This window comes from Coregonus clupeaformis, chromosome 12 (assembly GCF_020615455.1).
Source record: "Coregonus clupeaformis isolate EN_2021a chromosome 12, ASM2061545v1, whole genome shotgun sequence".
Lineage (NCBI taxonomy): Eukaryota > Metazoa > Chordata > Actinopteri > Salmoniformes > Salmonidae > Coregonus > Coregonus clupeaformis.
The window spans coordinates 23,447,021-23,460,343 of NC_059203.1; the positions used below are offsets into that span (position 1 = coordinate 23,447,021).

Consider the following 13,323-nt stretch of genomic DNA (forward strand, 5'->3'; position numbering starts at 1 on the left):
ATCTGAAAAATCCCGGAACATGTTCCAGTCTGTGCTAGAAAAACAGTCCTGTAGCTTAGCATCTGCGTCATCTGACCAATTTTTTATTAACCGAGTCACTGGTGCTTCCTGCTTTAGTTTTTGCTTATAAGCAGGTATCAGGAGGATAGAGTTATGGTCAGATTTGCCAAATGGAGGGCGAGGGAGAGCTTTGTATGCGTCTCTGTGTGTGGAGTAAAGGTGGTCTAGAGTTTTTTTTCCTCTGGTTGCACATTTAACATGCTGGTAGAAATTAGGTAGAATGGATTTAAGTTTCCCTGCATTAAAGTCCCCGGCCACTAGGAGCGCTGCATCTGGATGAGCGTTTTCCTGTTGATTTATGGCCTTGTACAACTCATTCAGTGCAATCTTAATGCCAGCATTGGTTTGTGGTGGTAAATAGACAGCTATGAAAAATATAGATGAAAACTCTCTTGGTAAACAGTGTGGTCTACAGCTTATCATAAGATACTCTACCTCAGGCGAGCAAAACCTTGAGAATTCCTTAGTATTTGATTTTGTGCACCAGCTGTTGTTTACAAATATACACAGACCGCCACCCCTTGTCTTACCGGAGCCAGCCGTTCTATCCTGCCGATGTAGCGTATAGCCCGCTAGCTGTATGTTGTCCATTTCGTCGTGCAGCCACGACTCGGTGAAACATAAAATATTACAGTTTTTAATGTCCCGTTGGTAGGATAACCATAATCGCAGGTCATCTAATTTATTTTCAAATGATTGAACATTGGCTAATAGGATTGATGGAAGAGGCAGTTTACTTGCTCGCCGTCGGATCCATACAAGGCACCCCGACCTACGTCCACGATATCTCTGTCTCTTTCTCCTGCGAATGACGGGGATTTGGGCGTTGTCCGGTGTCTGTAGGATATCCTTCGCGTCCGACTCGTTGAAGAAAAAATATTTGTCCAATACGAGGTGAGTAATCGCTGTCCTGATATCCAGAAGCTCTTTTTGGTTATAAGAGACGATGGCAGAAACATTATGTACAAAATAAATTACAAATAACACACATAATAGTACAATTGGTTAGAGGGCTGTAAAACGGCAGCCATCTTCTCCGGCGCCATCATCAGCAGAGAATATCTGTCATACACATTGATGTTTGACAGAGTAAAGTGGCAAAGTGAGGTCGAGGACACGGTCAGGCATTGTTAGTAATGTTCACGTAAGTCTTCTGACCAAAGAAGAGCATTGAGGCTTGTCAGTGCTGCACAATTATATAGCCATTATATAGCCATTGCTTCTCGCAGAATATAATGTACATAATGAATGCCTTATTACAACTGATTCTAAGGTTGTATTACTTAATTGTTTTTGTCTTTAAGTGTTTGTAAACAAACAATGTATAGCTTCAAAATATGTTTACAACTAGTCCTTGCATCCATAGCTACGTTTATGCATTTGAGTGGTTATGTTTTTCCAGTCCCAAGTGTCAGAGGCAGGCTGTCGCAATTACAGCTCGTGCCTTTAACATCACACAGAATATGTGATTTGTTGACTAGGTCAAAGGTCATCGTCGTATGTCAGTAAAGAAGTACGTTTACCCTGAAGTAATACAACATGTTTCAATTAAATGTCATCAATACAACTTTATTTATCCCTTCAAGGGTTATAATATCTCTTTATAACCCTTGAAGGCCACTGAACACACCGCATCAGCCGTAACCGATATGACAGGTAACTCCTGCCGTGGGGGATATGACAGAGTTTCTTGGGAAACTCGTAACTCTTGCTGTGCTGGATGTCATGAGTTTCTTGGGAAACTTCTTTGATTGTTTTCTTTCACCCCACGACGTAAGGGCTCTGTTGTTGAACAGTGTTAACTCTTGTCGAGTTTGCCGACGGGGGCCATCGCTCAGTGTCACAGAGGTCAGGGATAGGGCACGCCCATACGAGCTATGGCCTGTCTTTCCAGACCATCATCATTCCCTTCTCTCCTCTCTTTTGGGATGATGAGGATGGACGCTACTGGATTAACTCTGGAATGTTTACCCACTTATGATCTGATCTCTAATCTCCCAAACCACCCAAAGTGTGTGTGTGTGTCCGTGTGTGCATAATTTTGTGTGTGTGTGAGATACAGTGCCTTACAAAGCCCAGACAACTATTTCTCTCGATTGCACAACAAACTCTCAAACTAATGGACATACACTCAGTAGTCAGTTTATTAGGTACACCCATCTAGTACCAGGTTGGACCCCCCTTTGCCTCCAGAACAGCCTGAATTCTCCGGGGCATGGATTCTACAAGGCATTCCCCACACCATTACACCACCACCACCAGCCTGTACCATTGACACCAGGCAGGATGGGGCCATGGACTCTTGCTGCTTGCGCCAAATCCTGACTCTACCATCAGCATGACGCCACAGGAACCGGGATTCGTTGGACCATGCAATGTTTTTCCACTCCTCAATTGTCCAGTATTGGTGATCATGTGCCCACTGGAGCCACTTCTTGTTTTTAGCTGATAGGAGTGGAACCCGGTGTGGTCGTCTGCTGCAATAGCCCATCCCTGACAAGGACCGACGAGTTGTGCGTTCCGAGATGCCGTTCTGCACACCACTGTTGTACTGCGCTGTTATTTGCCTGTTTGTGGCCCGCCTGTGAGCTAACTGGATGTTTTTTTGTTTGTCGCGCCATTCTCGGTAAACCCTAGACACCGTCGTGTGTGAAAGTCCCAGGAGGCTGGACGTTTTTGAGAGACTGGAACCGGCGCTTGGCACCTACGATCATACCACGCTCAAAGTCACTTAGGTCACTTGTTTTGCCCAGTCTCCTAAATAAAAAAATCTACAACCCCATCCTTTAAACCCTTGTCTGACCATAAGCCGACCGTAAGCCCACTGTTTATGGCCACTGTCAAACGGAATGTCTTTCTTTTCACAGAGGCCATCTTTCTGGGTCACGTTCATTAAGTACCAAACGGAAGAAACGGACTGAAACAGGGAGGGGACTACCTGAACTTGTCCAATGAGAAACACTTTTTCAACGGTATACACTAATGAATACACCCCTGGTTGTAATCCTCCCAGGGAGCTGACGGCTGAGGACCAGATCGCCCTGCTCAAGTCAAGCGCCATTGAGGTGATCATGCTGCGCTCAAACCAGTCCTTCAACCTGGAGGATATGTCCTGGAGCTGTGGTGGGCCCGACTTCAAGTACTGCGTCAACGACGTCACTAAAGGTAAGACTGAGGCACGCTAACACACACACCCTTTCCAACAATCGATGTTGCTGAAGGTGAAAAAGGATAACAAACACATACAGGTACGTCCACACAACACACACAGATACACATTTTCCAACTAGGAGTACGTACTCACGTGCTGCCACGCTAACACACTCGAGCAGCAGAGCCAGTCGGACCAATCCACAGACCCTCGAGGCTTTCATTTGCGTTTCAAACAAGCTCAGGGTATTTTTACAGATCAACCAAAGAATGTCACTCCTGACCTAGACTCTCTCACAAAGCATCTAGTGCAGCGTTTCCCAAATAAGAGAGCTGATCCTGGATCCTACTCTGAGATAACAATCACTGTTAGCTGATGACAATCACTGTTAGCTGATGACAATCACTGTTCATATAAATTACATAGAAATATGATATCACACACATGATATACAGTTCATGGTATAATATTAATACATGTCTTATCTCGTGAAACCACACATCCTTAGGTTTAGGCAAGTATATAAAGAGATATTGTGATTGCAATCTGATCTGATCGACGTGTATTTGTGTTGCCTCCTGCAGCGGGCCACACTCTGGAGCTGCTGGAGCCCCTGGTCAAATTCCAGGTGGGCCTTAAGAAACTCAACCTCCATGAGGAGGAACATGTGCTACTCATGGCCATCTGCCTCCTCTCCCCAGGTACATACTGACACTGTGTGTGTGTGTCATGAATTGTTTATGTGAGTCTGCTAGTTTTTGTGAGGATCAGTTCTCTTGTGGTGGACTGTTAAAATGTGTGTCTGTGCTGAAGTTAACACACTCCAGTCTCAGGGGCTGCTTACGCACGTGTGCATCTTGTCCATTTTCGTCAGTGGGGTTGATGATAACGTGTGCATATACATGCATGCCTGTGTTTGCACATGACATATAATTCCCATTTACCATTGGCTAAAATATACATGCAAGTGTGGCATGCCTGTTTTTGTGCATTACATAATTTTAGCCTAATTGATTGTAGCCTAATTGATTGATTGTCATGAAACCACATATATGCTTAGTTTTAGGCGTATGTTAGGATAACATTCACTTTTGCTCATGGATATGGGGAGGTGTGCCATCCATTATTTCTGTCCATTTAGGGGACCTCGTTTAGCTCGAACACCCCTCAGAGGCAAAGGTTATGTATAGCCTCTTTAAAGAAGTTACCCGCCATGTCTACTCCCTCCCTTCAAATGTAGACACTGTCTGGTATGGTGCTGGAGGTGATGAATATGAGGTTCAAAAGTGGTGAAGTGTCCCTTTTAAAGTCTTACCTCCTATGTCCTCCCTCCATTCACATAATATACACTGGTATGGTGCTGGAGATAATGAATGAGGTAGCGCTTTAAAGTTTTAACATCCGTGTCTCCCTCCTTCCCTTCCTCTCCCTGCAGACCGTCCTGGCGTGCAGGACCACGGGCGCATCGAGGCACTGCAGGACCGTCTGTCGGAGACGCTGCAGGCCTACATCCGGCTGCACCACCCGGGCAGCTGCCTGGTGTACGCTAGGATGATCCAGAAGCTGGCGGACCTGCGCAGCCTGAACGAGGAGCACTCCAAGCAGTACCGCTCGCTGTCCTTCCAGCCAGAGCACAGCATGCAACTCACCCCGCTGGTGCTAGAGGTGTTCGGCAGCGAGGTCTCCTAAATTAACTCTTTTTGGTGATCTTTGACCTTTCATGGAGGTGGAGAGTTGGACGAAAGGTCATAGGAGGGGTGGGAGGAGGATATGAGGTGGGAGCTATAGGAACGTGGTTAGACGTCTTATGGATGGTGTGAGTGTTAGTTTGTGAGGAGAGATTGAGGGAGAGCGATGGTATGTGTGTGTTGAGGGGTGGATGGATGGATGGAAGGAAGGGTGTTGGTGGGGGGGTTATGGAAGTGTGTGTGTGTGTGTGTGTGAGTGTGTATGTGTGTGAATAGCTTGGGTAGGTCAGACGCAGAGACCTGTGACTGGGTACCTGAGGAGCTGTTGAGTGGAACATGCAAAGTGGTGGGGAGTGAATGATACAAACAGCAGAATTGACTTCAGAACCATACATGGTAATTCTGCCTACATTTGACATGTATGCTTAACTTCGTATTTAAGGGACAGTATATTGACAAACAGCATTACAACTTGTATACCGGTATATACAGTACACCGTGTGCTTTTTGTGCGTGTCATGAAAGTGCTGCTTTTATGCATGGCAGTGTATGATCACACACAGTCACACAAGCCTACTCACTCACTAATACAGTCAGCCATTACGTTGGAGCTACCTCGGATTTTATTTTGTCTTTGTATTCACAAGTACCTTTCTATTCACAAATACACAGCATAGAACCTTAAAAAAAACGCATGACGCCATTTCAATCCAGGATAGCTAATAGATACCAGAGCGTCGCTGGAGTGAGAACAGTGCCAGCAAAGCATTTCCATGTGTTTCTCTCATCTCTAGTTATTCTGCTCAATCGCTTTCCTCAAGGGCAAGTGTGTGTGTGTGTGTGTGTGTGTGTGTGTGTGTGTGTGTGTGTGTGTGTGTATGCTCCACAAAACACACGCCCTTCACCTCTGCCAAAGGTATTGGCCGTGTTCGAGAGCATCAAAACAGTGATGTGACATGGGTAAATTGTGACTGACTGACTGATCTACAAATAATATTGAGTAGTTATTTATGACGCAAGGTGATTTGTAGATCAGTCAGTCACGACTTCTTTTGGAGTCGGCTGCAATGTCGAACGCGCCCATTGTCGATGCTCTCAAAGCTTCCGGTCTTCTACGAGCATAGCCACGTGACGCCTTCTATGCTCACACTATTCACCATTTGTGCTATCATCGCTAACTAGGAATTGATGAAGGAAATGTATACACTATACAGCATACATAATATTGTTTGTAACCTGGAAGTAGTTTGGTTGTGGAGTAGTGTGCAGGGGCTGTGGTTGTTTAGCCACTAAAACAAGCTGTCAATCAAACCAAGCCAGAGCTCTGGTTGGTAAGTTTCTTTGTTTCTTGGAGAGGGGGCAGGGGAAGAATTATGAGAGCTGTAAATAAATGTAGCTACACCTTCTATGTATCCCGAACACTGCTAGACCACCTGTACTCAAGTGTATCTATTAATGTATGTCTATGTTTAAGTTCTATCACCGTTTTCAAAGGGCTACAATGCCAAAATCTGATTGGAAATGCATAGTTAGGCCGGTTACTCTACTGTCCACGTCTTTTTGTATTATATAGCCACAAACCATGTGAGTAATCTGGGACAGGATCTTAAAACAATTCCATGAATTGTTCCTTTTTTTCCTCAAATGTAGACTACAGTTTTTAGTAGGTTGAGTGTTTCAAAGCTGCTTGTTCTTAATCTCACCACAGATATCACCCATTTAATTTCCGACTGGAATGTGGAATTATTTGAAAAGAATGACTTGAGGACGCGGATGGACCGTTTTCTGTCCGAGTCCTCCGGTTTGACGTTGTATGCTGCGCAGCCCTCCAGTGGCTGCATCCTGTAAATACTACGTATCGAGACAGTAACCGCAGCTGTACATAGGGCTACATACACTCAATGGCCAGTTTATTAGGTACACCCATCTAGTACTGGGTCGGACCCCCCCTTTGCCTCCAGAATAGTCTGAATTCTTTGGGGCATTCTACAAGTTGTCGGAAACATTCCACAGGGATGTTGGTCCATGCTGACGCGATGGCATCACGCAGTTGCTGCAGATTGGACGGCGGTACATTCATGCTGCGCTTACAGCCCGTTCTAGCTCATCCCAAAGATACTCTATTGGGTTGAGGTCCGGGGACTGCGCAGGCCAATCAAGTAAACTGAACTCGCTGTCATGTTCCTAGCAATGTTTTTCCTCTCCTCTTGTCCAGTTTTGGTGATCACGTGCCCACTGGAGCTGCTTCTTCTTGTTTTTAGCAGATAGAAGTGGAACCTGGTGTGGTCGTCTGCTGCAATAGCCCATCCGTGACAAGGATCGACGAGTTGTGCATTCCGAGATGCCGTTCTGCACACCACTGTTGTACTGCGCCGTTATTTGTCTGTTTGTGGCCCGCCTGTTAGCTTGCACGATTCTTGCCATTCTCCTTCGACCTCTCTCATCAACGAGCTGTTTTCGCCCACGGGACTGCCGAGGACTGGATGTTTTGTTTGTCACACCATTCTCGGTAAACCCTAGACACTGTCATGCGTGAAAAGCCCAGGAGGGTGGCCGTTTATGAGATACTGGATCCGGTGTGCCTGGCACCGTCGATCATACCACACTAAAAGTCGCTTAGGTCACTTGGTTTGTCCGTTCTAACATTCAATCGAACAGTAACTGAATGAGTCGATGCCTGTCTGCCAGCTTTATATAGCAAGCCACGGCCATGTGACCACTGTCTGTAGGAGCGATCCATTTTCATGAACTAGGTGGTGTACCTAATAAACTGGCCGTTGAGTGTAGATATTACTGCTACTAACTCTTAGTAAGGAAATTCTTGGATTATATATGCAAACAACATGATATTGATGACCGTGTTTTACGACTTATTCTCACTTTCTCTCTCTGAAACACTATGCTTTCTCAACTTTCTACTGAACAAAAATATAGACGCATGCAACATGCAACAATTTCAAAGATTTTACTGAGTTACAGTTCATAGAAGGAAATCAGTCAATTGAAATAAATAAATTAGGCCCTTATCTATGGATTTCATATGACTAGGCAGGGGTGCAGCCATGGGTGGGCCTGGGAGGGCATAGGCCCACCCACTTGGAATACAAGCCCCACTGGCGAGCCAGGCCCAGCCAATCAGAATGAGTTTTTCCCCATAAAATGGTTTTATTACAGACAGAAATACTCCTCAGCATTTGAGAGAAATAAGCTTTTTCTGCGTATGGAACATTTCTGGGATCTTTTATTTGGCTCATAAAACATGGGACCAACACTTTACATGTTGCGTTTATATTTTTTCTAAGTATATATAGATGGATCTATATAATCTATGTTTAGGTGGAGATGAGTGAGTGTTTGGCAATGCGCTGGTGGCCTAATCTCAAAATCGAATTGATTGACGCATTGACTAAAAGGTTGTCATCGATGGACGTTTGGCCTCTTTGGTTTGTCATTTGGGAGAATGAGGATGTTCTACACACTAAATATACAGCTGCTCTCTAATATAAGCCATATGGAGGGAGAGAAAAATGAACAAAGCTAGTTTAAAGAAATGTAACTCGTATTCAGTAGTAGCTATTGATTTCATCGGGCTGGAGATACACGATTTATATATTTAGAATGTGTATTTGTTTGGCTCAGATGTTCTATTGTACATGTATACAGTCGAACCAACTCCTATGCTTTCAATCATCTCATTCCCTTGTCCATACAAGAGCCTTGTGTGATAAGGACACTGAAGTGGGTAGAACATGTTGGCTGTGTGGATTAGTTGAGTTCACCCATACAATGTAAAGCGCTTAAATCCAATCCATTATTATTAACTATTTAGGCGACTATACAGAGAAATTAAAAGCAGGGGCGTCATGGATACAATAGTAATGTCCTATCACCCATTCCAGTGTTCAAAACAACCTGCTGTATATCATATTGTAAAGCAAGTGAATGGAACCTGAGGACCGCTTTTCTGGACACAGATTATTAAACATAGTTGGAAAATGTCCAAACCTAGGGGCTAGATTCAATCTGGATCGCGTTATTGTGTGATTGAAATGTAAAGGTAATTTCCGATTGAGCCGTTTATATGCAGCGTTTACCGTGAAAGCAGTCTCCGCAAACACGGGAACATTGCCTTTAAATTCAATCGGGCTATAGCGCAGATCTTCAGCAGGTACGGATTAAATCTAGGCCTAGGTTTAGCCTGATCTGTGTCCAGGAAACGGACCCTAAGAGGCTATAGCGAGATAGATCTCTGTGTAGGGTGAAGTTGGCCTTAGATTCTGATCTTGGGTCAGTTTAGCTTTTTCCCCACTAATGGAAATTCTCGAGAAGAGGGGAAATTATTGCGTGAGACTGCGGTCTCTTGTACATTCTGTCCTTCAGTCCCTGTACGCGATTGGCCAAGGCTCGCTGCCGAGTGCTACTTCTGCTTCAACTAACCTTGTGTTTGGCCAAACAGAAACTACCGTGGCATTTAGTTGTGCTGCTTCAACACTATACAGAGGGCGTTATTATGTGGTCTTCTTGCAGATAGTGGGGGAAAACTAAGTACTATGGGTCTTGCTACTGTTGAAGGAACTTTATCAGAACATAGTGTTCTTAGCATACAGTAAACCTTGTCATTGCGTTAAAACATCACCATCAAGGCATTGTCGGTGAGCAGAGTACCTACCCCCTAAGACGTCAGATAGTAGTGCCAACAAATGGACCACAGCCCACTCCATCACTGTCACCATTATTGACAGTCATTCATTATTTTGTTATGTCCCCTCCCAGCCAACATAGCACATTTTCCATTGGCTGACTACAGAAAAATAGGCTATATAAGTTGTATAAAGTGATATTGTTCTGCAAATCACACTTAATATATAGTGTGAGGGATTCACTTCATAGGCACCTGATGATTGGTGGAATTGTTTTTAGTTCATACGAATGATTGACAAGTTCCTCGAAGAGATACTCTCTCCCAGGATATGTGTTTTATTAAGGTGATGATAGGCTACATGATTATTTTTACTCAGTACCACTCATGTTCAAGTCGATTAGGTGAAGGTTATGGTGTGTTTTGAGGTCTCGGTTGTAAGATGACTTGTGAATTTGGGGCGGTTTTGGTTTTTGATTTCCTTCATGCATATCTCTTTGTATAGATGCAGAGAGTTGATTGTTTTCATTTCATGAGATATAAATATACAGTATTGATTTTCATTATGTATGGATGTATAAGACTTGGTTATCATGTAAGTGCCACAGGGCAGGATGTTGTCACAAATCTCCCCTTTAGAGAAGTACAGGGTAAAGAGAGGTCTCTCTCTCTCATGTCTGGTTTTGCACAGTTGCAGCTGCTCAATATTCAGTCAAACGAAGTGGATATTCCAAAATGCTTGATGAAGAAAAGGCCTAATGTGGCTTCATGACCTGCAGTCAGTAGATTTCAACTCCAGACGTTTCACCTGGGAAGCTGTTCAATAGCATTAACTATACGTTGAAGAACGAAAGCAAAATCAGAATGTTATTTCAATCGATTTTTGGTCATTAATCTCGGTTAAGCTTTTTTAATTTTAATTAATCGGTTTAGAACATCTCAATTTTAGCTCTGACATTTTGATCAAACTCCAAACTGGAACATAGGAACCATTTTATGAAATGAAATTCAACTAGGACTTTGAGTTTATTACAGTAGGCTTTTTGTCTTTTCATTACTTGTTTATTCATCTATATCAAACGGGGCGAATACCTACAATACAGCCTATGGTACACCAGCATCAGCTAGCTTAACGGTCTCATTTTGTACTTTTAAAGTGTGTTCCTGTACAAAGCAATTACAAATCCAGTTTGAAAAATGAATTGAAATGTAACTCACAAAAAAAGAATATGAATTGTTTTGATTGAGTGAGATTTGCCTTTCAATTCATTTTCAGAATGTGAAAGGGATCGATATACAGTACCGTTGATATTGACGTGGAGTTTTCTTTTCTTCAAACATTAAAAGGAGTGTCCCACAATGGATGTACACAACAATGATCTACCTCTTTTAGCTACAGATTATGCTTTAACATTAAAGCAGTTTCCTCTGTTTTTACTTTTGTAATATGTGTTGGTATTTATTGCTGTCTAATGAATCAATGATTACCTCAAAGATGTCTCATCATGCAGACTGGGAGACTATACAGCTAATGAAGTCATTGGTATTTTTTTTTTTACAGTCGTTTTTTACTAAAAGCATAGCCTTTTTTTTAAAGTAACGCACAAACATCCACCAGAGGTTGTGTTTTAATTGTGCCTGAATTCTGACCAATGGGGGTCCAGGCTGGGTTCGGGTAGGCCGGGGTTGTGTTTCATTCTAATACGTGGTTTCCTCCCTTTTTCTCTTAGTTCACTCGCGTTTCGCCCATCTGATACAACTGGGTAGTTGTATGTAAGGAATACCTCCACCTGGTTTCCGCCATATTCAGCTTACAGTGAACAAGGACAGAAGGGAGGGAGCAACTTCCTGGAATGAAACGCAGCCAGAGACTTAATTGTGACCTCTGTATAGAGGGGTCATGAGTCGTATGGTTTCGGTCGGAGAGTTGGTGCGTCTGCTCCTCTTGGTACAGTTGGCATGGTCTTTGCCCTTACTAGATGTTTCTCACTCTCTCCCCTTTCCCCTATCCATCTCTCTTTCCTTCTTTCCCTCTATCAGCTACTAAGTTTTCTCCACTCTCATATCCCCCAACCCACCTTTTTAGAGTAAACTCTTCTCTATAGATCTTCAGATTTTCAGGAAAGGGCAGAAGTTCTGACAGGACAAAGATCAGTATCCATTTAATGCTGCTTTTATCAAGAGCATCACAGATCGATCAGTGTGTTGTTATTCTTACTAACATTGGCACGGTTGGGTATCGCCCAGCAGAAATATGCTAACCAGGACATGAGGCCACAGTGTCTGTCATGTTATGTAGTTTTTTAAAGCCAAGTAGTTTAGGTTGGTATAAAGCCAGGCAAGCTGGTTCTAGAAAAGCATGCATGGGGCAAGTTCCTATTTGAACAATGTAGACTTGAGGTTGTTGCCCATTTATTGACTTTGATTAAACCACTTTAATCTATCAATGAAGCGGCAAGTATTGTGTAATATTAATCACCAGCTACTCCATCTTCCAACCTTTAGTCTAATCCTTTGAGCATACTCCCTCTGGTGAACTGTATGTACATGCACCATGTGGTCCACATTGCTCAGTAAGTACCAATTAAAGATGTTGAGTAACTGCTACTAATATCTTTGAATACAGTTTTTGAATACTTTTTGGCAATGCTTCCTACCATCTTTCCAACTAAATGTCTCAATTTTGACAGTTTGTATTCAGAACTTTAAAAAAAGACGTGTCCAGCAAAAGCAGGCAGTTTGATAATCAGTCGTCGTGCTAGCTATTGGAGGTACTGTATGTAGACCTCGCTAGACATCAAATCGATATAAACTAACGCAAATAAGAGCATCTTAAAGTGGCCTGCATGCACAAATAATTAATTTTTCGCAATGAAAATGGGGGAATTGGCTCCCATGTACTCCTCACTCTACACTTTGGAGTACAAGGCAGGGAGTGAAAGGAGTTCAGAATTAGTAGTGATTAGCTAGCTATGTGTTACCTATGTATTAGCTATAGATATTGACAGCCAGCAGACACTGTGGTCCCTCAGGGCCTGAGTTGAGTGCCTATATGAACCTTTTAACGACTGGAGAGTGTTTCGCGAAGCAGGATTAGAAAGTTAGCAAGCTAGCTTTTCCAAGTATCTTTTCCAAGTATCTTAAAACAATTCAAATTTTAAAGATTGGTCAATTGTACTTCCTTACCTATTATTCTAGCAACTAACTGGGATTCTACTTTACCGATCTTTATGGGCAAGAAAATCTAGTCGTTTTAAGAATTGTTATGCTAAAATGTTAGATTGTTAAATTAATAATCCTGTTTTTAAGACACTGCACCACGTCACATTCGATGGAAAGCCAGAAACAACAGAAGCACTTTAGGTATTATTTGTAACACAATGCATACATTTGGATGAATATGCTCGCCATAACTGCCTGTCCATGTCAGCATTATATGGCTGCAATTATCAAAGTAATTCATCAAATTTCTTGCAATGTATGTTTTTATTTCATCTATTACAACAGACATAAATTGGTGTTTATGTAATGTTATTTTTGTCAGATGTTTTGCAAATCAAATAATAAACAACTGTGTAGTGGTTTGTCTGTTTGATGTTTACTGTATGCATAACATATATATTTGATCGATTTAATATAAATTAAAGACCCATGTTTATTGGTTTCAACACTTCTTGGACAATGCTACATGAGTGAATAGTCTGGCCAGTCTAACTAAAATACTATTACAGTATAAACACAGAGAACTATCAACTGAATGGGTGGTATCGAAACAGATGTTTTAT

The 13,323-nt window shown here is 42.7% G+C and overlaps 1 protein-coding gene across 4 annotated transcripts in view; it reads left to right on the forward strand.

The window, feature by feature from the left end:
- Window positions 1-13,122, forward strand: part of LOC121578020 (vitamin D3 receptor B-like) — a 120,189-nt gene extending 107,067 nt beyond the window's left edge. For 3 of the 4 annotated variants that reach the window (XM_041892060.2, XM_041892062.1, XM_041892063.2), the window contains 4 exons: window positions 3,074-3,225; window positions 3,796-3,912; window positions 4,647-4,891; window positions 11,269-13,122. In XM_041892060.2, the coding sequence (XP_041747994.1) occupies window positions 3,074-3,225; window positions 3,796-3,912; window positions 4,647-4,891; window positions 11,269-11,292 (538 nt within the window). In that variant the 3' untranslated portion in view covers window positions 11,293-13,122. Of the gene's footprint in view, window positions 1-3,073; window positions 3,226-3,795; window positions 3,913-4,646; window positions 4,901-11,268 lie in introns of those variants that run through there. The other variant, XM_041892061.2, reaches the window with a different exon arrangement.
- Window positions 13,123-13,323: the final 201 nt, after the last annotated feature.